The 26,384-nt window shown below is 41.1% G+C and overlaps 1 protein-coding gene across 1 annotated transcript in view; it reads right to left on the minus strand.

Moving 5' to 3' along the window:
* LOC111950051 (calmodulin regulator protein PCP4-like) overlaps positions 1-24,768 on the minus strand; it is a 34,063-nt gene extending 9,295 nt beyond the window's left edge. Inside the window, exon 1 of the mRNA XM_023967382.2 lies at positions 24,592-24,768. Coding sequence (XP_023823150.1) covers positions 24,592-24,600 — 9 coding nt within the window. The 5' untranslated portion in view covers positions 24,601-24,768. The remainder of the gene's footprint in view (positions 1-24,591) is intronic.
* Between the last annotated feature and the right edge of the window lie 1,616 nt (positions 24,769-26,384).

Below are 26,384 nucleotides of genomic sequence, written 5' to 3' on the forward strand. Positions count from 1 at the left end.
AAGTTCAGACATTTGATTGCAAATGCTAAGGGAGTCAAAAAGAGAACACAGACTGTTGTATAAAACACCGGTCTCCGGATTACATCTTCAAACTATGGACAACCATGGCATCCATGACAGAGAGGGAGAAGGGTCCATCCATGTATATGGCTAAGAGAGTCTAGCTAAGAGAGTCTAAGTACATTTTCAGATGTTATACATTTCCAATTTAGTCAGAAAGTCGTTATCATTGCAAGTTAAAGCATACTGTTAGCTAGCTAACTTTACATCTATGATATGTAGTAATATTATTCATATCTCCGAGCCATTTGCATTACTATGTATAGCCTAATGTTAGCTAGCTAGCTAACATTGAACCTAGTTGGTTAGTTTTAACATGTAGATTCATGCAGGGTAGTAACGTTATGAGTTGGGATTATGGCTAATTGTTTAGCTAGCTACATGTCTAAAAAGACGCCACTATGCAAGTAACCATTTCACTGTACCGTTTACACCTCCTGTATCCTGTGCATGTGACAAATAAACGTTGATTTTATTTAATATAGTGTGTGTTTATCAGAGACGGTAGTGTGAAGAACAACACCAAAGTCAAATTAGGATATAACGTTAGGCCAACGAGACACTGTCCAAGTTCTCCAGTAGAATGCCCTGCTTTTATTTAGTCACACGCAGAACCAATTAGCTCGCCAATCACTTGTAAATAAGGTTCTTGTTGTGAGTTTATTTTCCTGTAATAATGAATACAAATTAGCTGAAGTTAAGACGTTGTCAGCTATATGATATGGTAATTATTTGAACTGGCTAGCCAACTAACTTAACGTTAGCTAGCTAGCTAACAAGCTAGAATTGCCCCAAATTTTTTTTTAGAAAGTTGCTTTTAGTTGCCTGATTTGCTAGATTGAAAAATGTATACATTCGTTTTTAAACGGATGGGTTTATTGGTGTTAAAATAGACCAGTTATGCTACTTTGGACCAACAAGCTGCTGATTTTTGTGTTTATACTGTTTCATTACCACAATGACAAGTTTGCTGTCGGACGACAATAGAATGTTCATGATGTCACTGCAACAACTGTCTACAGACATGTCGATAGACGTAGTATTAAACCAGCCTTTAGTCTTGAAATCTTTGGTTGTTTAGTACACTACCGTACTCACTGTTTAGCACATGACCTCACATGTGAGTCATTAAAGAGATGGGTGGGGCTAAGGCTTAAGAGGATATGAACCATGATGAATGGGTGTAGCCAAAGAAGAGGTCTCCAGTAGGTGTACCAAATCATTCAAGGGCCATTTTCTCAAAAGCGGGGTAGCAAGTTCATCAAAATTCAAAGCAGAATCACTTTCCCATTGTCTCCTCAACTGTAGTGTATGATACAGTTGAAGGTGGAAGTTTACATACACTTAGGTTGGAGTCATTAAAACTAGTTTTTCAACCACTCCACAAATTTCTTGTTAACAAACTATAGTTTTGGCAAGTCGGTTAGGACATCTACTTTGTGCATGACACAAGTCATTTTCCCAACAATTGTTAACAGATTATTTCACTAAATCACAATTCCAGTGGGTCAGAAGTTTACATACACCAAGTTGAATGTGCCTTTTAACAGCTTGGAAAATTCCAGAAAATGATATCATGGCTTTAGCTTCTGATAGGCTAATTGACATCATTTGAGTCAATTGGAGGTGTACCTGTGGATGTATTTCAAGGCCTACCTTCAAACTCAGTGCCTCTTTGCTTGACATCATGGGAAAATCAAAAGAAATCAGCCAAGAAAAAAAAAAAATTGTAGACCTCCACAAGTCTGGTTCATCCTTGGGAGCAATTTCCAAACGCCTGAAGGTACCACGTTCATCTGTACAAACAATAGTATGCAAGTATAAACACCATGGGACTACGCAGCTGTCATACCGCTCAAGAAGGAGACGCGTTCTGTCTCCTAGAGATGAATGTACTTTGGTGTGAAAAGTGCAAATCAATCCCAGAACAACATCAAAGGACATTGTGAAGATGCTGGACGAAACAGGTACAAAAGTATCTATTTCCACAGTAAAACGAGTCCTATATCGACATAACCTGAAAGGCTGCTCAGCAAGGAAGAAGCCACTGCTCCAAAACCGCCATAAAAAAGCCAGACTACGGTTTGCAACTGCACATGGGGACAAAGATGGTACTTTAAAGATGGTACTTTGTAAACTTCTGACCCACTGGGAATGTGATGAAAGAAATAAAAGCTTAAATAAATAATTCTCTCTAAAAAATATTCTGACATTTCACATTCTTAAAATAAAGTGGTGATCCTAACTGACCTAAGACAGGGAATTTTTACTAGGATTAAATGTCAGGAATTGTGAAAAACTGAGTTTAAATGTATTTGGCTAAAGTGTATGTAAACTTCCGACTTCAACTGTATATAATTTTCTAGCTCTGAGTCTCTACTTTTATCCAATGTAACAAACACAATTTCAAGTTTTGCTACACAAGACCGAATCGAGCCGGTCAGTCACATTTCACAACTGGAGAGGAGAGGATACTTTTATTGCTTTTTCCGCTGGTGCTGTTGTGATTTATAGTAGAGCTGCTCAACACATATAGAGTGGTTACAGAGGTTAATACAGAAACAGTCATCGCTATCTAATCTGCTCTAATCCTGTTGTTGCTCATTGTCATTGGTGACCCTGTAATAGTTTGTTTGTTTTCTCTTTAATCACACGCAACCAGCGGCCAACAGATGTTATAGGGAGCGGCTGTGATGAAAACCATCACCATAAAGGATGGTTTCTCTTACTCTACATCAGTTTGAGGTGAATCCCTGATTCAGGATTGCATCAGCTCTTTGAGCATGCCCCAATCTCTACACCCTCCCTCCCTCCCTTCCTCCCCCTCTATCTGCCTGGATACGGTTAGAACTTACATAACCAGGCTGGTCATAATGTTCAGGAGGATTACTCTGAACAGACTGGCACATTTTCCCCACATTATTCCTCTTTTTTCTATATTTATTTATCTCCAGTGAGGCTCTTATCTCTCTCTCTTTCAGCTCTATTTTTGTTAAACAGCGCCTAATAAATGTGTAAAAAAAAATAAAAAATGTGCATCTAGACGCCATGACTGAATTTCAAATGAAAAATTTGTCACGGCCCCTTCATTTTCACATTCTCATCTCTCACTTCGGCTTAGCTCCTTGATGATTATTGTTCCCTTGCTCATGCCAGCTTTTGTCAAAGTCCTGCCAGCAACATCATCAACAAACCATTCAAATCCTCATTATGTATTCTATATAGTACATAATTATGGATCACATACTCATTGTGTTGTGGCGGCTTTACACACATTACCATTTCATTATACCAAACACAGGCGCAACGAAGTGTGGGCCGCTGTCAGATGAAGGGATGAGTCTGTATCACTCTGTTGTCCAGAATAAATAGGGTTACATGTGGGGCGCAGTCCCTATCTGAGCCACTCTACTACTGTAGGGGTAAACACTGGATTCTGTACCAGGAACCACTACAATCTCTTTAAGTGGGCACACAACAAAATACATCCTCATACACCCTCTGACTTCTTTTCCCTGTTTTTTTTTCTTTGCAGGTCTTGTCCTGGAGGCAGAACTGAGTGTTTTCCCCTTTTATCTCACAAAATGTTAGGCATGATGCAAGATAGGATTCTAAACAGATGTAAATAACAAGTATTGCATATCCAGCAAGCTAGCTAAGTTAACTAGCAATCAGTAAGGATAAACAATCATTTACTGTTGTAAATCTCTGAAACTGAAGCTGGTTTTACTATAAAAAATATTTGCCTAAGCATGCCTGATAGACATGGCTGCAGGTCAATATTGTCTGCCTACCTACCTACCATTTGTACAGTCTGGTCACTGTGCAAAGTTTCAAAGTCATATTTCATTCCATAAGGCTAGATATTGTGACTGTAATCTCTGTGCCTGTGCACATGCATGCATATTCAACTAGTCTACCCTAATATTGATGTTATGCTGGCACAGTTCAACTGTTTTTAAAACTATACAATAGAGTATAATTGTTTATTGTCTTACAGAAAATATAAAGTGCCTGGGCTTCTTCCTGGAGTGGATTCTAGATACAGAAACTGAATCCCTTTGCTTGCGTGTGTCATTGTAGCAGAACTGTATCCCTCTCGAAGGATTATACATTATGCTCGATTTCAAGCAGATGACTCATGAGGAGCTGAATGGCAGTTTGATCATGACAACACTCCCCCCACAGATATACAAATATTCCTTGAATTTACTGTATGTTTCTTTGGAATGGCCATTTCATAATGACCACCTCTCCCATCATCTGCGGATCACCAGTTATTTTAGCAACAGATTGTTACACCAGATAATGTAATTTAACCATATTTAACGTATCCATTACTGGCAGTTACAGGATAGGTACTGTTTGGTGTAACACAGAGAATTTGACCAACCTTAGTGATGCCTTCTTCGTCCTCGATTCAGGGAAACAGGAGTCTCATAAAATGTCTGTCCAGTTGCAGGTGGTCAGTTTGAATTTAGAAAAATCTCTGTTATTACAATAAAACCTTTTTTGGTCCATAAAGTTATCCAACAATATGTGCGCCGCCATCGTGTCTATTTCAAGTCTTCTCACTCATTGATCGAGACAGGTATCTGTCATCATGACATGCAGCACTTTGGGGTGGACACCCACCTGTCTCAATCAATGAGAGAAGACTTGAAATAGACATGATGTCGGCGAAAATCTTTGGGTAAATCACATTATCTGGTGTAACAATCTGTAGCTACAGTTCTCAGCACTTGTGTGTCTCTACACCAGAGACACACTCGGACACTGAACTACACTGTTCATCCAATTGTTTTTGTATGCTACTTTTACCATATAATATTTTTGATGAATACCCAGTTCTCTTGAGTTAGCATTAAATAGTGTACATTCCCCTATATTTTAGAATTTGACAAATAAACAAACATACTTTGGCTATCTGAATGTCTAGCATCTGTTTGATGCTATAGAGCCCTGTACAGCTTATATAAATATATTCAGTGTATCCATAAAGGCAGACAATTTTCAAAGATTGATAGAAAATATCCATATTTATTTTATGGTGGTTATAAATCAGGGCTCTCCAAACCTGTTCCTGGAGAGCTACTGTCCTGTAGGTTCACTCCAACCCTAATCTAACACACCTGATTCTAATTATTAGCTGTATAATAACCTGAACCAGGTTAGTTACAACTGCGATTGGAGCGAAAACCTACAGGAGGGTAGCTCTCCAGGAACCGGGTTAGAAACCCCTGTTCTACCACAGGAGGTTGGTGGCACCTTAATTGAGGAGGACGGGCTTGTGGTAATGGCTGGAGTGGAATTGTATCAAATACATCAAACACGTGGTTTCCATGTGCTAACGTGCAAGCTAGCTGACGTTAGGTTACCTCTAATCTTCTGTTTTGTTGTGAAGGAAACAAATTGATGGTATCGCACACTTCTCAGCTGTCGCCGAAATGGATTTCCCATCAGTTCAGCCTGAAAATCCCTCTGATAATCTTTGGTCACTGCATCATTCTTGATAGCCCAAGCCACCAGCAGAGTTGGGGTGAATCTCTGGTAGGTAGAACGGTGAAAGGTAACAKATTTTCACGCATGTTTGTAATTAGCCCAAGCCAGGCACAGAACACCACATGACATGATGACAAATTACAGAAAAAACAAACCTTTTCAAAAAGAATTGTCTAGAGAAGTTCAGAGATTACTACGTGTTGGTCGTTCTAAGTAAAGAACTCCATTATTCACACCCCCCTCTTCCTAGCGGGAGATATCAGCGGTTGCTATGAATGCCAGACTTTGCTGTTCACTATGAGCAGACGAATACACAGGGAGTTGAAACGTCCCGATTCTATCAGTGAAATTAAAATGTGCGAGTTCTAACTTGTGGTTTGGATAATTGTGATGTTTATGATAAAAATGTAATGTTGTTAATAAAGTATTGACTATATGCCGTGGCAGAGCCAGGGTGAAATTCCCCTTTAACATAAKAACCTGGTCAGTTGGGCTCTTTTGTGGTTGTTTCTTTGTTGTACCTCTGTGAATTGGCATCATTAGTCCACCAATAAACAGGCATGAGAAAAGAGACTGGCAGCCTGAACTTGTAAGCAGGAAAAATGTTTTGTGACATCTTCCATCAAAGTGGAGAGAAAGCAGTGGATCCTGAATATTTGGTGCTTCAGGGTTTGGTAAGACACAAACTGCCTTTTCTTTTTGTGTGAAACTCGTGCAAAATAGCAGCTTTTGCATTTTCTAGCCAAGAATCAAATACCCACACAAATTAATTTGTGACTGGCAAGAGTCTCACCACAATACAAGAGGAGACATTGACATGATCCGTACAAACATTTGAGTGCTATTAGCATTTTGTCTCATGGGGGAGGGCTTAAATTAAAATGTATGTCACAATGTGCACTGGCAGTTTGGTACTGAGGAGAGACCAGCACCTGAAACCCTGTCTCTGTATAACCCCATCATCCACACACACACACACACACACACAACACACACACCAACACACACACACACACACACACACACACACACACACACCACACACACACACCACACACACACACACCACACACACACACACACACACACACACACACACAACACCACACCACACACACACACAAATCTGCTCTCCTCTCCTCCTCTTTTGTCCCTCTACTCCTCCGCTCTCCCTCCTCTCACCTCCACTGTATTTAACTGCATTAAACAACATACCTATCATAAAGAATGACCTTGTCTCCACCTCATCTCATCTTCACTGATAGAGATGTTCATGACATAAAAGCCTAGGACACAGAGAGAGTCATGACTGGAGGACACCCCATCAGAGTAATGAATGAAAGGTGCTACGGTGAAACACTTAGGAATACAGCACCAAGAGCCAGTCTAACAAAGCTTTTACACTACGACACCTTTTGCACATTAAAATGAGAGGACAAATAAAGGTTAAAAGAAGGGGTAGAAAAAGATAAATAGTTAGAGCATGTTTTACTGTATCTACTCTACACTTTTCCCTGTCGCATAAGCTTGGTATATGAATACATTCAGTTGGACAACTGACTAGGTATCCCCTTTCTTTTCCCTATGTGGTCCTAAAAATATTAAATATCAACACTCAGCATCCCTGAAAGGTAGCGGAGCAGAGCAGGGGTGAGGGGGCAGATTTAAAAAAATGCTTAGTGATGCTGAGGCATCAATGTGAACAGTCTTCGCCCGTTCTGGGTTACAGAGGAAGAGCTTGCGGCCAGCTCCTGAACTCAGTGGCCGGGCTTTATATGGTGAACACATGTGGTTGTGGGTCAGACTCCCTGACCATGCAGTGCTGATGGTCATTCAGGAGTGCCATGCAGACACGTTGAGACATCTGTCACAACATTATGTCAGACTCACACTGAACACACCAGCTCGCCATTTATAATTTTACACTGCATGCAGGCAAAGGCATAATATATATATATAAACACAAGCCAAAACAACAACCAAAACAACAGATTCTCCTTCTGGGCCACCAAGCAGCACAGCACAGCCATTTCCAGAAATGCCACTCATTAGGAGATAGAAGAAAGAGGAACAACAACAGCAGCCATGATCCACTGAGACCATAGCATAGAGTCTTTCACCGAGACTCAGGCTGTAACATGGCCAGTTAAACTGAGTGGGCACAGTAACTGCAGGAAGTGAAAAGATAATGAGTCCATGGCATTCATTCAGTTCAGTCAATTCCCAGCTGACAGGCATCATGGGCACAGCTTGGACTGAGGCGCTAAGGCGCTGCTTGTCACGTCACGCTCCCCCCAGAGAAGACAAGATGTTAGCCTGCTCCCAGTCCCATATGTTGGAGCTGGAGAGGGAGATTAACTAATGGGACGACGGTGATGATGGTGATAGTAGTAATGATGTTTTCAGCACATAAGGATTGTTTTTCCTTACATGGTTGAGTCATAGGCTGTAAGCACACAGCTCTCACAGCTGGAAGATAACACAGCATAAAGAGCTGTGGTTCTGGTGTGTCAGTAATCCCCCTGGGCATGCCCAGCCCAGTCGGGTCCTATATCCCCATGTAGAGCTTGGCACACACAACAGCGCAGTGCGTTTAACCTGGTGCCACCCAGATGTCTGCACTCAGCACTCCACAGCCCTTTAGCCTGACTCTTCAGCCTGTATGCCTGCCTGGCATTGCCACCCAAAGTCACGCCAACCTGTGTCCTCTACTCATTGCATTTTACTTTTAGAGTTTATTTTAAAATTGCTTTGTTGATTTTTATAACACTACATGGCCTGGTACCCGAATACATGTCTGATATGCTTTTAAGGTATGTGCCCAGTCGGTCCCTCAGATCTTTTGGCACTGATCTTTAAGTCGTTCTAAATGTCAGAACCAAAACTTTTGGTGAGGCTGCCTTAAGATCCCGGACTGCATCTTTAGCTAATGTATTCATCTCATCTCTCATGATTAAACTGAGTCAGATCTCTGCTATAGTCTAAACATAGATCAGATCATCACTTACTCTTCGATGATAAAGACATGTACTGTATGTTCAATCATTAATATAATTTATATAAAGCACGCTCTCACATCCCACAGTGATGTGATCAAAGGATGCCGTGGTAGTATTAGGGGGGTTGAATTAGCCAAATAAATAAATAATATATCCTRGTGGCCGTTTCTAGGGCTATTTTGGGTGTTTCTGTGAGCTTGGTCTCTCAAGAGGGGCTCCACACTGCACTGAGTGTCTATTAACTATTCAACAAGGAGGAGAGGAGGAGACGCTAGGCGAACTAGGCCACAGACGACAATGTCGGCAACTCAGCCCCAACCAACACGTTACAACGCCTCAGCAACCCCAGCGTGGTGGGGAGTGCAGGGGAAGGGACTCAGGAGCTCAAAGAGAGAGGTGGGAGCAGAAGGGAAGCATGGTGCTGGAAGGATGGAGCCGGCTGCTGAGACAGGGTCACAGGGTGACTCAGACACTGGACCATAACAGCTATAGTTCAGTTGTGTAGCCAAACACGTTCACTCAAGCTTAGTGGGTTTTCTGCTGTCTAGCCCCCATTGTGATTTGGTACTATACATGGACACTGAAATTGTATCCACCTAAGTGTTGTGTGCTCACCTAAGCTTATCTACAGTGCATTCGGAAAGTATTCAGACCCCTTGACTTATTCCACATTTTGCTACGTTACAGCCTTATTCTAAAATGGATTAAATCATTTTTACCCCTCAATCAATCTACACACAATACCCAATAATGACAAAGCAAAAACAGATATAATTTTTTTTTGGTACATTTATTACAAATAAAAAAACGTAAATATCACATTTACATAAGCATTCAGATTCTTTACTCAGTACTTTGTTGAAGCACCTTTAGCAGCGAMTACAGCCTCGAATCTTCTTGGGTATGATGCTATAAGCTTGGCACACCAGTATTTGGGGAGTTTCTCCCATTCTTCTCTGCAGATCCTCTCAAGCTCTGTCAGGTTGCATGTGGAGCGTCGCTGCACAGCTATTTTCAGGTCTTTCCAGAGGTGTTCTATCGGTTCAAGTCTGGGCTCTGGCTTAGGGTCGTTGTCCTGTTGGAACGTGAACCTCCACCCCAGTCTGAGGTCCTGAGCGCTCTGGAGCAGGTTTTCATCAAGGATCTCTCTGTACTTTGCGCCATTCATCTTTCCCTCGATACTGACTGGTCTCCCAGTCCCTGTCGTTGAAAAACATCCCCACAGCATGATGCTGCCACCACCATGCTTCACCGTAGGGATGGTGCCAGGTTTCCTCCAGATGTGACGCTTGTCATTCAGGCCAAAGAGTTCAATCTTGGTTTCATCAGACCAGAGAATCTTGTTTCTCATGGTCTGAGAGTCCTTTAGGTGCTTTTTGGCAAACTCCAAGAGGGCTGTCATGTGCCTTTTACTGGCCACTCTACCATAAAGGCCTGATTGGTGGAGTGCTGCAGAGATGGTTGTCCTTCTGGAAAGTTCTCTCATCTCCACAGAGGAACTCTGGAGCTCTGTCAGAGTCCATCATGTTCTTGGTCACCTCCCTGACCAAGGCCCTTCTCCCCTGATTTCTCAGTTTGGCCGAGTCTTGGTGGTTCCAAACTTCCACTGTTTTCTTGAGAACCTTCAATGCTGCAGAAATGTTTTGGTACCCTTCCCCAAATCTGTGCCTTGACACAATCCTGTCTCAGAGCTCTAAAGAATATTCCTTCGACCTCATGACTTGGTTTTTGCTCTGACATGCGCTGTCAACTGTGGGACCGTATATAGACAGGTGTGTGCCTTTCCAAATCATGTTCAATTAATTTAATTTACCACAGATGGACTCTAATCAAGTTGTAGAAACATCTCAAGGATGATCAATGGAAAGAGGATGCACCTGTGCTCAATTTCAAGTCTCATAGCAAAGGGTCTGTATACTTATGTAAATSATATCCATTTTTGATTTTTAATACATTTCCAAAAATTTCTAAAAGATTGATTTTGCTTTGTCATTATGGGATATTGTGTGTAGATTGATGATAGAAAAAAGGATTTACTCCATTTTAGATTGAGGCTGTAACGTATCAAAATGTGGAAAAAGGGAAGGGGTCTGAATACTTTCCGAATGCACTGTATGTGTTTACCTACATGTTTTCTATTGGCCCCATTGTGATTTGAATTGTTGCTTGGTAAATGAAAACAAGCTATAAACCGACTGATCAGGGGAAACATAGTTATTCAAATGAACCATTTTAACCAGTGACCAATGGAACCCTCAAATTAACCTATGAAGAACTCCTCCCTCACTACATTACCAGGTGTCGAAAGCAATTAGCATACATTAACGTTCTAGACGAGACACAAGAAGAAAGTGTCCTTTGAATTTATGCTTTCAAGTAACAACTTTGAGCTGAGATGGACTTTATTGTCACTATATCAAGCTCTATGGGAGGAAAGGGAGCCAAGGTTGTACTCAGCTCAGCTGCCAACACATTAGATAACTCTGACTTGCATCACCATATCCACCTGTTTACAGCACGATATCTACCTTTAATGGTTCAGGCTTGGCAAAGTTGGATGGAGCAGTGCTAACATTCCTTACATGTGCATCCAGAAAGTATTACATAGCCTACTAGTCTCTGGAATCCTGTCAAGTATCCATCTAACTTGACGAGTAGTGCTACAATACCTGCTCACTCAGCAGACACACATCCGCCAAGTTTAGAGGATAGAGGAAGTCCATGTTGGAATGGGATAGGGTAAAGGAAAATGTCATCCTCTCATGCGTCAAGGCTCTGGTGTTGGATTGCACAGTTAGGGCGTTCAACTTGGTTTGACTTGTCCATCCAGAAGCTGAACCTGACATCGTCATTAATAAAAACAGCCTAGGTCAGTGATGCCCCTGAGAGAAGGAAAGTTAGGGGATGACCTTGGTGGTAGGAGTGACCGTGCAGAAAGACCATTCTGAGATGGCCTCATCTTCGTGACAGTGTTTTATTATTTAGTTGTTTTTGCTAGCTAACTTTAGTTCTCCGGCATTGCATTTAACTGTTTGTTAACATCAGTGTAGAAGTCAACTGTAGAAGTCAACTGAGGAGATTCTTCACTTTAGACATGGCGACGACAGATATGGCAGCTCCTAAGCAACTTTGCAGTATTTCTTTTTTTGTGTGTGTTATTTCTTACATTATTAGCCCAGACATTTTTTTGTGTTATTACATACAGAAAGAAATTACTTTTGGATATCAGAGCATGGGTAACTCACCAGCATTACGACCAGGAATACAACTTTCCCGAATTGGATCCTTTGTTCGTACCCCCCAGGGCAATCAAACTTATTCCAGAGGCTGCCCCAAAACACTGCCGGCGGAGAAGAGGTATTCGGAGTGGACTTCTAGTCTGACTCAGGAGGCGTGCACACCATCCACCGCTTCCGAGTATATTACTCGCTAATGTACAGTATCTGGATAATAAAGTAGACAAGCTCAGGGCGAGGATCTCCTTCCAGAGAAACATCTGAGATTGTAACATATTCTGTTTCACAGAAACATGGCTCTTGGGATATACTGTCCCCGTCCATACAGCCATCTGGGTTCTCAGTACATCGCGCAGACAGGAATAAAGAACTCTCCGGGAATAAGAAAGGTGGGGGTGTATGTTTCATGATTAACTACTCATGGTGTGATTGTGAAAGCATACATAAACTGAAGTCCTTTTGTTCACCAGACCTAAAATACCTCAAACGCCGACCGTATTACCTCCCAGGAGAATTCTCTTCGGTTATAGTCATAGCTGTGTATATTCCCCCTCAAGCCGATACCATGACGGCCCTCAAAGAACTACACTGGACACATTTTTTTTAGATACTACTGCACTGTGGGAGCTAGGAACACAAGCATTTCGCTACACCCGCAATAACATCTGCTAAATATATGTACAGTGGGGCAAAAAAGTATTTAGTCAGCCACCAATTGTGCAAGTTCTCCCACTTAAAAAGATGACAGAGGCCTGTAATTTTCATCATAGGTACACTTCAACTATGACAGACAAAATGAGAAAGAATTTTCCAGAAAATCACATTGTAGGATTTTTTATGAATTTATTTGCAAATTATGGTGGAAAATAAGTATTTGGTCAATAACAAAAGTTTATCTCAATACTTTGTTATATACCCTTTGTTGGCAATGACAGAGGTCAAATGTTTGCTGTTGCTGGTATTTTGGCCCATTCCTCCATGCAGATCTCCTCTAGAGCAGTGATGTTTTGGGGCTGTTGCTGGGCAACACGGACTTTCAACTCCCTCCAAAGATTTTCTATGGGGTTGAGATCTGGAGACTGGCTAGGCCACTCCAGGACCTTGAAATGCTTCTTACGAAGCCACTCCTTCGTTGCCCGGGCGGTGTGTTTGGGATCATTGTCATGCTGAAAGACCCAGCCACGTTTCATCTTCAATGCTCTTGCTGATGGAAGGAGGTTTTCACTCAAAATCTCACGATACATGGCCCCATTCATTCTTTCCTTTACACGGATCAGTCGTCCTGGTCCCTTTGCAGAAAAACAGCCCCAAAGCATGATGTTTCCACCCTCATGCTTCACAGTAGGTATGGTGTTCTTTGGATGCAACTCAGCGTTCTTTGTCCTCCAAACACGACGAGTTGAGTTTTTACCAAAAAGTTATATTTTGGTTTCATCTGACCATATGACATTCTCCCAATCTTCTTCTGGATCATCCAAATGCTCTCTAGCAAACTTCAGACGGGCCTGGACATGTACTGGCTTAAGCAGGGGGACACGTCTGGCACTGCAGGATTTGAGTCCCTGGCGGCGTAGTGTGTTACTGATGGTAGGCTTTGTTACTTTGGTCCCAGCTCTCTGCAGGTCATTCACTAGGTCCCCCCGTGTGGTTCTGGGATTTTTGCTCACCGTTCTTGTGATCATTTTGACCCCACGGGGTGAGATCTTGCGTGGAGCCCCAGATCGAGGGAGATTATCAGTGGTCTTGTATGTCTTCCATTTCCTAATAATTGCTCCCACAGTTGATTTCTTCAAACCAAGCTGCTTACCTATTGCAGATTCAGTCTTCCCAGCCTGGTGCAGGTCTACAATTTTGTTTCTGGTGTCCTTTGACAGCTCTTTGGTCTTGGCCATAGTGGAGTTTGGAGTGTGACTGTTTGAGGTTGTGGACAGGTGTCTTTTATACTGATAACAAGTTCAAACAGGTGCCATTAATACAGGTAACGAGTGGAGGACAGAGGAGCCTCTTAAAGAAGAAGTTACAGGTCTGTGAGAGCCAGAAATCTTGCTTGTTTGTAGGTGACCAAATACTTATTTTCCACCATAATTTGCAAATAAATTCATTAAAAATCCTACAATGTGATTTTCTGGATTTTTTTTCCTAATTTTGTCTGTCATAGTTGAAGTGTACCTATGATGAAAATTACAGGCCTCTCTCATCTTTTTAAGTGGGAGAACTTGCACAATTGGTGGCTGACTAAATACTTTTTTGCCCCACTGTATGTGACCAATAAAATTTGATTTGATTATGTGAGCAGAGTTTTGCCTCTGTTCATTCAGTCTACACACTGATGGAAGATTCCAATGACAATAACAAGGCTTCAGACTGAGGTAATTGTGCATTATACTTCAAAATACTGTCAAACTATAATGTCAGTTCTTTATATTTGTCTTTCCGTCCATACTTGCTGAAAAGGTAATCTCTTGTATTACTGTCTTTGTATAAAGATCATTATCATTCCATGCATTTAGTCAGGTACTTCCATTGACATCCAATCTGCCTTTGATGCCCCTCCATGACATGGTAACAGAACCATCATTCTCTCACTGACGTCTATGTGGTGTTCTAACTACAGTATTCATTATCAGACAGGCTGGCAATAAGTAACAGTTTCTCCCTGCTGGAATAATCTGAGCAAAACTAATGATACAACACAATGGTTTCCTCATAAAACATTAACAAGCATTAGCCAGACTCCAGGGCTCTCAACACATCCAACTAACTTCACTGCATCCTTAAGCAGRACATTTCTGCTCGACATCAGGGCCTGTATTCACAAAGCATCTCAGAGTAGGAGTGCTGTTTTAGGATCAGTTTTGCCTTTTAAATTATAATGAATGGACAGGGGGGACCTGATCCTGCATCCACACTCAGAGACGCTTAATGAATACAGGCCCAGAACACATGAAGGATGTTGTCTACACTGTCATTCTATGAGGATGAGTAATCAACATGAACAGTAAGTCCATACAGTAAATCCTGTCTCTCAGTCCTAGCTCGAGGGCAATATGTAGCTAAATGGTTATTGTACAGTAAGTGAAATCCTTCGGCATCACACGGACTGTGTTACGAAAGCATCATAAAAACAATGGGGTATTAGATGTTTAGGCTTTGTTATACCTAAACATCTAGCCCTATTTTGTGGACCAGGTTATAGGGAGTACACAGCATACAGGCATCAGACAATTTAGCTGGATTACATATTATTTTTGCGTAATCTCTGCTCATTGTGATGGACGATTAGGGTCATTCTTAACCAGGGCCATGTATCACCAGTGTAATGTTGCTAAAAATGCAAGCGGACATCATGTTTCATACACCGTGGAGTATTCCATCACTGAGGACCTGAAATAGTCCCAAAACACGGACACTATGGTGAAGAAGGCACAACAGCGCTTCTTCAACCTCAGGCGGCTGAAGAAATTTGGCATAACCCTCACAAACTTCTACAGATGCACCATTGAGAGCATTCTGTCAGGCAACTCCATGGCTCTCCAGAGGGTGGTGCGGTCTGCCCAACGCATCACCGGGGGCACGCTGCTTGCCCTCCAGGACATTTACAGCACCCGTTGTCAAAGGAAGGCCAAGAAGATCATTAAGGCCCTCAGCCACACGAGCCACGGTTGTTACCATCTAACAGACAAGGACGGTACAGGTGCATCAGAACCGGTACCGATAGAGTGAGAAACAGCTTCTATCACCAGGACCCAGTTTTTTWWAAAGTTATCTGGATTTCGCCTATCGGTTAGGAAAAAATGCATAGAAATAGAATGAATAGTACAGACAAATCACTCCCGTTCTACTCATTTTATTTCTATGCATTTAATCCTATCCAATAAGCGAAATCCAGATACAGTTGAAGTTGGAGGTTTATACACCTTAGCCAAAAACATTTAAACTCAGTTTTTCACAATTCCTGACATTTAATCCTAGTAAAAATTCCCTGTCTTAGGATCACCAGTTCATTTTAAGAATGTGAAATGTCAGAATAATAGGAGAGAGAATTATTTATTTCAGCTTTTATTTCTTTCATCACCCTCAGAAGATTACATACACTCAATTAGTGTTTGGTAGCATTACCTTTAAATTGTTTAACTTGGGTCAAACGATTCAGATAGCCTTCCACCAGCTTCCCACAATAAATTGGGTGAATTTTGGTACATTCCTCCTGACAGAACTGGTGTAACTGAGTCAGGTTTGTCGGCCTCCTTGCTCGCACATGCTTTTTCAGTTCTGCCCCCACATTTTTTCACACAGTATTTATGCTACAGTAGTTTATGTGTCGGGGGGCTAGGGTCAGTCTGTTATATCTGGAGTATTTCTTCTGTCTTATCCGGTGTCCTGTGTGAATTTAAGTTTGCTCTCTCTAATTCTCTCTTTCTCTCTCTCGGAGGACCCGAGCCCTAGGACCATGCCTCAGGACTACCTGGCATGATGACTCCTTGTTGTCCCCAGTCCACCTGGCCGTGCTGCTGCTCCGGTATCAAGTGTTCTGCCTGCGGCTATGGAACCCTGACCTGTTCACCGGACGTGCTACCTTCTCCCAGACCTGCTGTTTTCAACTCTCTAGAGACAGCAGGAGTGGTAGAGATACTCTCAATGATCGGCTATGAAAAGCCAACTGACATTTACTCCTGAGGTGCTGACCTGTTGCACTCTCGACAACTACTGTGATTATTATTATTTGACCATGCTGGTCATTTATGAACATCTTGGCCATGTTCTGTTATAATCTCCACCCGGCACAGCCAGAAGAGGACTGGCCACCCCTCATAGCCTGGTTCCTCTCTAGGTTTCTTCCTAGGTTTTAGCCTTTCTAGGGAGTTTTTCCTAGCCACCGTGCCTCTACACCTGCATTGCTTGCTGTTTGGGGTTTTAGGCTGGGTTTCTGTACAGTACTTTGAGATATCAGCTGATGTAAAAAGGGCTATATAAATACATTTGATTTGATTTTCTATAGGATTGAGGTCAGGGCTTTGTGATGGCCACTCCAATACTTTGACTTTGTTGTCCTTAAGCCATTTTGCCACAACTTTGGAAGTATGCTTGGGGTCATTGTCCATTTGGAAGACCCATTTGCGACCAAGCTTTAACTTCCTGACTGATGTCTTGAGATGTTGCTTAAATATATCCACATCATTTTCATTCCTCATGATGCCATCTATTTTGTGAAGTGCACCAGTCCCTCCTGAGGCAAAGCACCCCCACAACATGATGCGGGCCACCCCCGTGCTTCACGGTTGGGATGGTGTTCTTTGGCTTGCAAGCCTCCCCCTTTTTCGTCCAAACATGACAATGGTCATCATGGCCAAACAATTCTATTTTTGTTTCATCAGACCAGAGGACATATCTCCAAAAAGTACCATCTTTGTCCCCATGTGCAGTTGCAAACCGTAGTCTGGCTTTTTTTTATGGCGGTTTAGGAGCAGTGGCTTCTTCCTTGCTGAGCAGCCTTTCAGGTTATGTCGATATAGGACTRGTTTTACTGTMGATATAGATACTTTTGTACCTGTTTCCTCCAGCATCTTCACGAGGTCCGTTGCTGTTGTTCTGGGATTGATTTACACTTCTTGCACCAAAGTACGTTCATCTCTAGGATACAGAACGCGTCTCCTTCTTGAGCGGTATGACGGCTGCGTGGTCCCATGGTGTTTATACTTGCGTACTATTGTTTGTACAGATGAACGTGGTACCTTCAGGCATTTGGAAATTGCTCCCAAGGATGAACCATATTTGTGGAGGTCTATCAGAAGCTTCTGAAGCCATGACATAATTTTCTGGAATTTTCCAAGCTGTTTAAAGCCACAGTCAACTTAGTGTATGTAAACTTCTGACCCACTGGAATTGTGATACAGTGAATTATAAGTGGAAAATGACTTGTGTCATGCACAAAGTAGATGTCCTAACCAACTTGGCAAAACTATAGTTTGTTAACAAGAAATTTGTGGAGTGGTTGTAAAATTTGTTTTAATGACTCCAACCTAAGTGTATGTAAACTTCCGACTTCAACTGTAGATAACTTTTGAAAAACGGGTCCCAAGCCATCAGACTGTTGAACAGCCATCATTAGCCAGCTACCTGCCCGGTACTCTGCCCTGCACCTTGAGAATAAAGCCCCATGTATATAAAGACATTGAACACTGGTCACTTCATATACGAAAAATCATTATTTAACCTGTCTCCTCCCCTTCATCTACACTGATTGAAGTGGATTTAACAAGTGACATCAATAAGGGATCATAGCTTTCACCTGGATTCACCTGGCCAGTCTATGTCATGGAAAGAGCAGGTTTTCCTAATGTTTTGTACACTCAGTGTAGCTCAGTATTTGTATAATGTATTTTATACAGTCATTATTGCTTATCTTTATCAAGGGTGTCAATAATTTTTGACCCAACTGTATACTTTATTCTCAACATAGCCCATCCTAACTCAGAGGGCTCCCGAATGGCACAGCGGTCTAAGGCACTGCATCACAGTGCTAGAGGCATCACTACAGACCCTGGTTCGATCCTGGGCTGTATCACAACTGGCCGTGATCTGGAGTACCATAAGGCGGTGCACAATTGGTCAGGGCAGGGTTTGGCCGGGATAGGCTGTCATTGTAAATAAGAATTTGTTCGTAACTGATTTGCCTAGTTAAATAAATAAAATATACCTTCTACTGTACATACCATTTTCTTTGCAAAGAATACAGTATACTGTCTACACACACACCACATATTTATGTTCAGGAATATGAAACTACTCACTCTAATATATCTACTTCATATATACTTTGGATTGTGGACTCGTTCTGATATTTCTTGATTTTTAAAATTTTGTTTTTATTATTTGTATATTTGTATTGCATTTACTAGACATTCTACTGCACTATTGGAGATACTAACATAATKATTTTGCTGCACCTGCTATAACACCTGCAAATATGTGTACGCAACCAATCAACTTTTATTTGATTTTGAGAGGATTTTAAAGCCAATTCAAAGATTTAAAAAAATATATTTATGCACTGTCAGTTGGTCACTCAGAAGAGATTACCCCAATTAATATGACATTTCCACTAACATTAAATGTGAAAGATTCTTTGTTCAGGTCAGAGACGAGGCAAAACAACTCAAAATAGAAACGCTAAAACAAAACAAAAAGTTACTTTAGCTCATTTCCTCAGACTTCCATTGACTGAGTTCATCTCCAAATCTGTCCAACAGGCACTTCTGAGCTGAATATAATTTACTCTCGCTGACTTTAATCAGTAGATACAGAGGGTAAAAAGGACACAGAGACACTGCTCATCCTTCTACCACTCTGACCTTTTTACACTAATTGGTAGCAACCCTCTAGTTCTCCTTGTCCATTTGATGTATACTAGAGAGAAACGCTGGAGTGAAACAGAGGGCTCTATGAAGTAGACACCAAAGCCACCGTGAAGTCCCATAAGTTAGTGGTGGCAACACCATATTGGACTCTTCGTCTGATGCATTGCTTTTACTTAAACAGAGCATCAATATGTTAAGATTTTAAAAACACGAATTTCAAAAAAAGGATGGAATGGAATGGATTAAGTTTCTATATCATAGCAATGTAATAAAATGTGAAAATATCAAGTCACAGCAATACACCACTGTTAGTTGAGCAAAGCATGCATGATTGGTGGTTTTTGAACCATTTCCTTATTTTTCTGCATTTACTGTAAACACATCAACATGAATGGCACACTACAGTACTTGTCATCTTAACCTGACATTCCAGCTCATCACCACAACGTTCACACAATGTGGACATGGTTGTGATTGTTTATTCACACTTTGATGATGTTCTTCTATGTCATATATGTTCCCTGTTTTGAAACTCAGGCGTTTCTGTTTCCATCTCTATCCACATGGAAAACAACAAACCACTGGACCATGCTCTCAACGCTAATCAGACAAGGCTGACTGCACCCTGTTTTAAAGCCTGGAGGCGACACTGACTGTACTGCTGTCTGTCTATATATCTATCTATCTGCTTCCCTTCCATTCCCATGTCTCTACATCTACTTTGTCTATATGCCTGCCTGTTCACAATCGACAACTAACTCAGAGACATTGGTTAGGTTAATTTACAGCACGTTTGAGTTACGCGTCTGTTGGTTGGGTCCCTCAAGGCTCTACAGAACAGGGATAGAACCTTCTGCATCATCTACCCATCATCTTAACCACACTGCACCATCACTGTGGAGGCAGTGTCGTATCACAGCATGTTTCATACTGACATAACATCGCGCTTCAGGTACTAAAATGCTTATTTTCCCCCCCAAGATAAACTTGAAGGCAAGAGAACAAACAGGGTTGTGTTGCAGCCATTGTGAAGAGGACAAATTCAATTGAACCCAAGTGTCTCATCAAGAAGACAGATGTCATGGCTGTTGAATGTGTCTGACCTATCTCAATCTGTAAGTGATAGCAGGAGATAGATACATCGCACTACAGACAGATCCAAATATCCACCCAAGCAGTTACATAATCCTGCCTAGCAACAAAAGTATTGAACAAATCTGCATAATATCTGCGTGTTTGACGAGAGCATTCTAATCTAGCCTGCCGACGGAGGGACGGTGGCTGTCTCTAAATGTGGAGATATGTGGATTTTGTGCCCTGGTTCTAATGCTGTCACCGCGGCCTGACACAGATGTGTTTCCCAATAATACACTGGCATATACTTAAGATATTACTGAGCTTCTTTTCAAGACCACATACTCTGTAACTGTTTTAAAGTCGCCATTAGCCACATAGTGAAATCTCTGAGTGGTTTCCTTCCTCTCCAGCAAATGAGTCTGTATCGTTGTAGTGACTAGCTGCATTGATACACAATCCAAAACGTAATTAATAACTTCACCATGCTCAAATGGATATTCAATGTCTGCTTTTTTTTACGTTTACCTATCTACCAATAGGTTCCCTTCTTTGCGATGCATTGGAAAACCTTGGTATTTGTGGTTAAATCTGTGTTTGAAATTCACTGCTTGACTGAGGGACCTTACAGATAATTGTATGTGTGGGGTACAGAGATAAGGTAGTCATTCAAAAAATTATGTAAAAAATTATTATTGCGCAAAACTTATGCAACTTATTTTGTGAGTTGTTAAGCACATTTTTTGTCCTGAATTTATTTAGGCTTTCCATAAGACAGGGGTTGAATACTTATAAACATTTCCGCATTTTATTTTTGATTAAGTTGTAAACATTTCTAAAAACATATTTCCACTTTAACATTATAGGGTATTGTATGTAGGTCAGTGAAAAATATGTTTTTATTCATTTTAAGTTCAGGATGTAACACAACAAAATGTGTAAAAAGTCAAGGGGTGTGAATACTTTCTGAAGGCACTGTAACTGCATCATGGAGATGGGAAGCTAATTAATGTCCTGTATGCTGTAAGATACCACTTTGTACCCTAGAGCACACAGGACATTTGTCTTATTTATAAAATCCTGTTTATGCAGTACCGTAGAAACCTATATAAACCATGAACAGAGAAAATCAATTGTCAGATGTGTGCGCTGTGATATACAGTATGATCTCAAACCTCTGTCACCACAAGTAAATTTTGGTTGATGTTGGAAAATATTACACTAACTAAATACAGGTAACACTTAACTACACAGCCAATCCAAAATAGTGTGTAATGTGTTTTCTATTCAATGTGTTTTAGTGGGTAGGGTTGGCTGGGCAGGTTTCCCTCAGCCATACACCGAGGCAGCCACTGACCAAGCCTCTCCATTGGACCACCTATCCAGGCAGAGCGAGGTGCTAGGAGAGAGAGGGGGCAGCTGTGAAGAAGGGAGGGGGCACTGCTGTAGAGCTAAGAGGACTGGCCCCATCTGTCACTACCACAGCCAGCCCAGTCTGTCTATCTCTCTGCTTCTCTGTCTCTCTCTCTCTCTCTGTATGTCTGTCTGTCTCTGTCTCTCTCTCCGTCTCTCTCTCTGCCTGTACCGGCCTAACAAACAGCAACTGCTGCTGGAATCCATTGACTTTGATGGAAAGGCCAACTGTACTAGCCTATACATCAGGCAAGTGACCAGAAAAGAATGCAGCTCAATTGTTTCCAAGATTGGCCCATTGTTTTGAGGGAAAGAGACAGTGATAAGGTCTCCGATTGGGGGCCTCATTTATTTCCATTCCCACCTGCGCTATGCATGCAGTGACAAAACAGAATGTGTTATTTCAGTGGGTCAGCCTTTAATTATTCAGTGACAGCCAACACTCAGTGCAGTGTTTGCATATAGCGAATTCTGGGATGCTGGTGCTGTTTTTCTCTAGCAGTGTAATAAGCACAGAAACCCATTGCCTTCAGCTAAGACATGATGATTATAAACATGGCTATTATGGCTTAACTGAATTGACTGGTGCATTCAGTTGATTGGCAGACTTTGTGTCTCTAGGTCAATATCACCCCCGCTTCAGCTAACACATAAACTGTTCATGCTAGAATAAACATTAACTTACAAATGTCATGGCTCAACAATCTTGTTTATCAAACGATTCACACACGTAGACTATTCCTGTATGTAGGCTATACTCTCTCTCACACACACATCTTTCTCCTTGTCACTTGTTTTCTCTCTCTTTCTCCATTTCTCCCTCTATACTGCCCAGATCATTACTCAAGCCTAAAATTTAATGTATTCACTATAGTTACTTTTAATTGATGAAGTAGTTCTGCGTAAATCATGTGCAAAATACATTTGCTTCTTATAGTGAAATGAGAAGACTACATGCACAGGCGACTTAATTGAAACATGAAAACAAGTAGGCCATTTCAGTATGACAACAACCGTTAAATAAAGACTGCATAAAACATGTATGTACCGCCATTAGTCTACTTGTTTCCAATTTCCCGGAATATTTGTATTTTGTGCACTGGTTTGTTCTCCTGTGCAGTAGCGGATTTAGGTATAGACGACATGGGCAGCCGCCCAGGGCAGCATCTTGCCGGGGGCGGCACGGGGCGCCCACACAACATTTTTTGGAATGGTGACATTTGCGCGATCAATTTTCTATCGCTCATTTGCACGTCACATCAATGATATCATGTCACCGTGTGGGACTGTGAGTCAATTAACCTTGTCGGAGTGGGCGCCCTGATTCTAGTTTGTGAGGTAGGCAGGCTACTGTCTGGGAAGGTCTCCCACTCAGAAGTACGAGATGGAAGGGGGGCGGGGGTAGGTTGACCCCAGGTCTCCCCACTGGAAGCCCGAGGTAGGGGGGGGCGGGGGAATCTATCAAATAGCGCACCTCTAACTTTGTACAGTACTAATGCAATTAGTAAAATCAGTCACACTATGAAATGTTACCAAATAAACCACAATTCATTCATAATACTGTGAATATATAGTTTCACAGACATATTGCTGCATTTTTTTCTGGTTTGTGCAAAATCTTTAAGAATAATATAAAACCAGTCTGCACACCACCAAGGTGAATTGGTTTAGTCTTGACTCTTGGTTGACAGTGTTGGGGGACGGGTAATGCTTGAGTGCCAAATCAACACAAATTTGTTTCTATTTGTCTTTGTTACTTCTTTTTGATATTTGAGTCTTATTTTTTATATACATTTTTATATTTATATAGTTTTAAATGTTATGATAATTTATTTGTGTTGTTCCAAATGTCTGAATAAAAATTACAGTTAGTGCAGAATGGTGCATTTTTTGTTTGTTGGCGGGGGCGCTGAAGGGGTGGGGTTTGCCCAGGGAGCCATACAAGCTAGAACCGCCACTGCTCCTGTGATTGCTGCCCGATTTAACTGAAGATTAGAGGCCATACAAAACTGTATCCATTCAACAAAAGTCTTCAGTTATGTAACCACGTAAATTAATGTCTTCACTTTTAAGTGTAAAGTTAGACAGATGATTTATGTTTTTTCTAGCGTATTCCTTGTTGCAATACGTTAAAATCATAACGCACCAGAAAACAATGTGGAATTGTCTTTATTTTAACATAACTTTACCCACTGGGCAAAACCTGGTTGAATCAACGTTGTTTCCCCGTCATTTCAACCAAATAAGTCAGTGTGATCACGTTGAATCAACTTGGGAAACTATTTGGATTTGAAAAAAWTTATCAATTTATGGGAATTTCTTATTTTTTCCCCACCCATCTTTTAACCTAAATCCAATAACACGGTGACTTTTTTGTTGTTGATTTCACGTTAGTTGACAACTCAACCAAATATGAGTCAAAACTAGATCTTGAAATGAAGTCTGTACTTAGCGGGTAAGGGTTGCACAATAGCCCATGTCTAGGCTACACAAATAAGCATGCAGGCTACATTTCCAAAGCTATGCTCTCTATAGGCTACTTCCCGTCCATACCAGCAGCATACATCATTGTACAAACCATCTCTACAAAAAAAAACATCTAAGGAAGGATAACAATCACGAATGGAGGGTCAGAGATGACCGTTTGGGGTTGATTGCCCGGTAGTTGGATAGATTAATAAATAATGTTGACCTGCTGGACGCCAGTGATACTTTCTTATATTGTAGCAAATCGTTTCATATCGTTGCCATCGGCGAAACTACACACATTTTAATTTATTTCACGCTTAATGGACTCCTTTGAAACAATTTGTTTGCGCTCCGCTTGAATGCTGGAATTAGCAGTGTTGCAGCAGCAGACTATCCATGGATGCACTTATTAGCCTACCGTATGATGTGAGCGACAATTATACTTCAAAAGAAAGGCTTTTAAAAATAAAGTACACCTACCTCACTCATGATTTATAAGTGTTGTAGTTACGATGATTCCAGTACTTGATGTACACTTGTCACTCGTAAGCAGTCCTCCCGTCCGCGATGCCTGGGTCCGTTATAGAGGGGAGGTTTTATAGTATGTGGAGTAACCCTTTCATTTCCTCACGTTTCCATTAAACCAATAGGAATGTCTTCGGTATATCCCTATCTCAAGTCACCACTCAAGAGCTCAAATATTAATTATAGTCGTACATATAGGCAGGCAGCCTTATCAAGTTATTGCCACAGCTCATTGTTATATTAAACCAACCAATAGCACTTATTCTGCCACAGCACAGTGTAGACTACACACCAACGTGTGCTTTATGTAATGCAAAGCAGCTCCCCACTGGGCACAAACTGGTTGAATCAACGTTGTTTCAACGCCATTTGGAATCTACGTGGAAAATAGCCTAAAATGGATTTGAAAAAAGTTATCAATGTAAACTGTTGTTTTGAGTGTGACATTTCAACCACATGATTGTCACCGTGGTAACCACATTTCAACATAAACAAACCTAGTATAAAATATGTTGAATTTGTACCTTTACAACAAGGTCAGATCTTCCATGTTATATCCACTATCAGAAAAAAAATGTAGGCTGGGCAGGATAATTGGTGTATCTACAGGTACCATTTGGACGCCCATCCATGGTTTTAACGAAGCCCAGCTTAGCTATGATATTTGTCACTGACCATAACCAATGTAATATTGTGAGAATGATTGTTGAGTGATCTCCACTTATAAATTAAATAGATTCACTGTTGCTATTGAAGTCATTCCAAAGGGCAGGTTTACCAAAGCAAATGAAATGTGACCATACTTTATCACTCATATATCATCAATGATGATGATATAGCATTTGCAAGGTCATGATCAGCAATTGTTTCAATTTAAACCACAATTAAACTAAACATAGACAATACCTAGGGTTTCAAACTCTGGTTGATTTCAAATTGAATTATGTGATATTGAATTGTGTTTGATTGTCAACACAACCAATTATCAACGTTTGAAGGAGATATCTTCTGCTTGAATAGTTCCATCAGTACCACTGACTTAGTCTGGCTTTAATTCCAGCTTGTCTACAATTTAATAATTGATATGTGGGATTCACGTCTCCATCTCAACCAAAAAAAATTGTTTAAAGAATAGGACTAAATCAAATCAAACTTTATTTAAAGTGCATTTAAAGTTTGATTTGATTTAGTACTACTCTTTAATGTATATGTTCACAATTGCTATAATAATCTGTGCAGAATCTCAAACTACATTGATCACTTGCACCATGTACTTTTAATGTAAGTTGAACTGTAATACAGGTCATCTGGTTTTGCTATTAGATGAAGTGCAGTGATAAATTATTAATTGGGGTGGCAGGGTAGCCTAGTGGTTAGAGCGTTGGACTAGTTACCGAAAGGTTGCAAGTTCAAATCCTTGAGCTGACAAGGTACAAATCTGTCGTTCTGCTCCTGAACAGGTAGTTAACCCACTGTTCCTAGTCCATAATTGAAAATAAGATTTTGTTCTTAACTGACTTGCCTTGTTAAAGGTAAAATAAWACATTTATTGTAGTAGAAATGTATTGTAGTAGAACAGCCCCCTGCTGTTCATACCTGGGAGAACACTTCTGACAACAATCCTAAAAAAACTGCATGTAAAGTAATCCATTCAATCAAGACCTTCCCTTCACCTACTAGCCCTCACCTACTAGCCCACACCTACTAGCCCTCACCTACTAGCCCTCACCTACTAGCCCTCACCTACT

The sequence above is a fragment of the Salvelinus sp. IW2-2015 genome, linkage group LG23 (assembly GCF_002910315.2).
Source record: "Salvelinus sp. IW2-2015 linkage group LG23, ASM291031v2, whole genome shotgun sequence".
Lineage (NCBI taxonomy): Eukaryota > Metazoa > Chordata > Actinopteri > Salmoniformes > Salmonidae > Salvelinus > Salvelinus sp. IW2-2015.